Source organism: Anarrhichthys ocellatus, unplaced genomic scaffold, assembly GCF_004355925.1.
Source record: "Anarrhichthys ocellatus isolate YVR2014 unplaced genomic scaffold, GSC_Weel_1.0 scaffold54, whole genome shotgun sequence".
Classification (NCBI taxonomy): Eukaryota; Metazoa; Chordata; class Actinopteri; order Perciformes; family Anarhichadidae; genus Anarrhichthys; species Anarrhichthys ocellatus.
In genome coordinates, this window is record NW_022280084.1 from 443,989 (window position 1) to 447,772 (window position 3,784).

The 3,784-nt window shown below is 44.0% G+C and overlaps 1 protein-coding gene across 4 annotated transcripts in view; it reads left to right on the forward strand.

The window, feature by feature from the left end:
* The first annotated feature begins 743 nt into the window (after window positions 1-743).
* The window catches only part of esyt2a (extended synaptotagmin-like protein 2a), a 38,555-nt gene continuing 35,514 nt past the window's right edge, over window positions 744-3,784 (forward strand). For 2 of the 4 annotated variants that reach the window (XM_031870630.1, XM_031870631.1), the window contains exons 1-2: window positions 745-912; window positions 2,064-2,421. In XM_031870630.1, the coding sequence (XP_031726490.1) occupies window positions 2,071-2,421 (351 nt within the window). In that variant the 5' untranslated portion in view covers window positions 745-912; window positions 2,064-2,070. Of the gene's footprint in view, window positions 913-2,063; window positions 2,422-3,784 lie in introns of all 4 variants that reach the window. The other 2 variants (XM_031870629.1, XM_031870632.1) reach the window with 2 other exon arrangements.

Below are 3,784 nucleotides of genomic sequence, written 5' to 3' on the forward strand. Positions count from 1 at the left end.
GAGTCATTTAACAGACTTTACTGATGGGATGTGTGAACAAACTGAATGTTTACATGATGAATAAACAAACATGAACAAAGTATTTTCTTCTTGTCTTCATTCCAGGGTTTCATACAAAGCTGATGGAGAAAATATGAAACTAATATGAGAGAATAACTGAGTCAGTTTTCCTCCTGAAACACCACAAAGTACAGAGTTCATGTTTAGAGCAGAAGAGCATTCATCAGTCATTCTCTGTCCTTTAAACTTTCCTCACTGAAACATCTTTGTAACAGAGAAATGAGCAGATATATAATATACATCATAGTAGAGAACTCAATGCAGTTTCAAATCTAATTTAATATTTGTGGAACTTTTATAATGGTCAGAAAAATAGAAAAGGATGCAATTGGACCAGGTCTCGATACCAAAATCTTCTAACACTTCGTTTTGTTTAACATTTAGACTAATAGGCTACTGTTTACAACAACTTTTATATTGTTTAACGTTGTGTAGCTTATTTAAAGTTAGTATATTGTAAAAACAGAAAATCCAGACCACATTGAACCAATCCCGGACTGGATTAACGTTACATTTATTACAGAAACTCAGGTGAAACATTGACAACCTCAGCAACAGTTATTTTTTTCCCGCCACAAGATGGCGCCCAGGCGCTGTGCTGTGTTTTGTGTTGTGTGTGTTTTTTTGAAGATCCCTCCCCGACGGAGGCTGACCTCTTCCCAGCGATGACAGTTTCCTGCCGGCTGGGTCGAGGAGGACTCGGCCGCCCCCTCACAGCGGGATGTGCTGAAGGGGAAGACAGGGTTATCTGAGTTTGAGCTGCTCGGTATGCCGTGGACCGGGCTGGTGGAGTGAATTTTTTTGTACTTTCTTTTTTTTTCAGGGAACAGCGAATGTCGCAGGTGGATACCGGTGAGTGTTGATGCGTATCATAGTATAAGTAGTTTTATTCCCGCGGGTGTTTGGTTTACGCAGTGCTGCTGGTGAAGTCCGAACCTCCCCCGATACGTGTCACTTTGTGGAGAGAACGTCACGACGGGTTCCGTTTAAAAACCACCTCCATTAAGCGTTGACGGGCCCAAAGGTCCACATTTACGCACCGACTCCAAATATTGAAGTACATTTTGGATTAAGTAGGATATTCTGTTCTATTCGGCATACATAGAACCGAACCAAACAACACTTATTTCAGTGGAAACTCTACTTTCATAACCGCCTCACACTTGACGTTGCCGTCCACGGCGGTGTGGTTATGGTGGCTGAAGATTGCGGGGGAAACGGATGAAGCACTTCTACAAAAAAAGTTGAAATTCCACAAAATAACTGTCGTGTAGCTGTATGGGATGTATGCCGAATTAAAGAGTACTTCTAAACGCGTCGTAATCTGTAGTTAATTCTAATTGGTCACGCTCGTAATGTTTGCAGGGATAAAGGTAACTCAAAGGTATGATGTTGGCGAAGGAGTTTCGTGTGACGTCCTCAGGGCAGACACCACAACAGTTCAGCCTGTTTCAATGTGCTCTGATAGCATTTTGAAGAATGTATTTTTTTTTAATGTATTTAAGTAATCTTAGTTCTAACGTGGAGCAGTGTGGGTGGTTTAGTTATTTACATGTTAACCAACTTTTTCACTGCCTACTTGTTGAAGAGGATTTACTGTAACATGGAGCCTCTGGGAAGGCCTTCCATTTATCTATGGTATCCTCTTAATATACCAATATTTATATACATTTAATATTTACACTGATCACTCTGCTTGCTACCTTACAAATTGTATTATAATGTTTTAAACTTAATTATTATATATTTGTTTAAGTATTTACTCTTGGAACAAAGACTGGTAGTTCTTTAGTTCACATGAAATGAACTAATTTTATATTTTATACACAATGTAATATTCATGAGGCTCAATAGTTGGCTGTTTGATTCTTTGTGACGCTTAATGTTGTTGTGTTCCTCGGGGTATAAGAACAGCATGTCTTGCATGCAGGCTGGATGCTGCAACTTTCTAAGTCGCTGTGTGTGTGATGAGACACAAACATTTGTTGTAAATGTCCTTCCAGGTGAGAAATGACTAACAGGATGGAGGGTTCGGCGGGACCCATCGCGGCCCCCAGCAGCCCCGTGAGGTCCACCATAGGCCCGCCTCTGCCTCCGCAGGAAGAGCCCCAGTCGTCTTTGACGGACATCACCCAAATGTGGATGAAATTCGGCAAGACCTTCGCCATCATCCTCCCGATCTACATCCTGGGATACTTTGAGTTTAGCTTCAGCTGGGTCCTGATAGGGCTGGCCATGTTGTTCTACTGGAGGAGGAACTACGGCGGGAAGGACTACAGGATAAACCGAGCCTTGGCGTTCCTGGACCACGAGGAGAAAGCAGTGAGGCAAAGTGTGCCCATGTCCGAGCTGCCTCCGTGGGTGAGTCCTCCAGCGTTATCGCCGTCTTGTCGTTGTTGGTTTGTGTTTGGACTCATTTCTCGGGCTTCGATCCCTCCCTTTGGTGTTCTTCCAGCCAGCATCACGCCTGGGATGTCAGCGTTGACTGTTTGCCGGCCCTACGCCCTTTTTGAGTCATTCAAATGAAAGGATCAGCCCAAAAGGAAGCTTTTGCACCACTTAATACATGTCGCAGCTATGACTAACACTCAGCTTCTCATGAGATAGGATTAGGATGTTGGACTTATTTTATTGGTGTGGGGGCGGGGGGGGCGGGACGCTATTTTTAGGCAGCGCAGCTGACAACAAATAGAGAAAATTGAGCAGCTAGATACTCCGAAATGTCCAGCAATGTGAGACCATATTACTTGTGAATTAATAATCTGCAACAGTCTCTGGAAGACTTTTCTCAGACGGTCCAGAGGTGTTTATAACGATCAATATAACGACAATCAAGTATAAAAGGATGCACACAAGTTACTACAAGGACTTTAACTGGTTATGGTTAACAACCTTTAACTGGTTATGAAACGGTTTAATGCTGATGCCTCTATCTGACTGAGAGACGCAAACAAGACCATCAGCAAGAATATTAGCCTTTTCTAAATCTGCACTCTTAATGCCAGTGATCCGCAAAAATAAGCCGGTTCATCAGAAGCTCCTTCAGCTCAGACTCTAGCAGAGACCGGTCCACTGTGGACAGACCCTGATCCTCCGGAGGGAGGAGGAGAGCTCAGCTCCCTGCAGCAGCAGCGTCTCCGCCTCCTCCTCCAGGAGCAGAGCTTCTCCTTTCTGGGAGCCAACACCGACACCACGCTGCTGGACGTATTGCTGGACCCGCTGGAGGGAAGGGAGGTACGGGAGAACCAGGACTGAGAGGAGCAGACTGTCAGACCCTATTGCAGTAAAATGAGAGGTTTTCTAAAAGTTCCTTGTAGTAACTTTAATGTGTTTGATTTTTAAAATAGCCTTTGGAAAGGTCACACATTCTGCACACAAGCTGCCCATCACTTCCAGGATGTAATCAGAGCTAGACTCTTTAAAAAAAATTATAATCATTTAAATCCTGTTAAGCACTCAAAGGTGTTGGAACCGTCAGTGAATAATTTACATTTGGCCCTTGAGTCCCTGGGGCTCTTGAGGCTGGCCCCGTTAAAGCAGCAGAGCCATCAAACCTGCTCTACTTTTCTCTTTCTGTGTTCACCCTCCTGGTGTGGTTGCCTGTTTATGTGCACTAAGCTCCCAGTGACACAGAATATCAGACCACTGTGAGCACACGCCTTCAACATAGCTGCCATTCTCTCTCTCTCTCTCTCTCTCTCTCTCTCTCTCTCTCTCTCTCTCT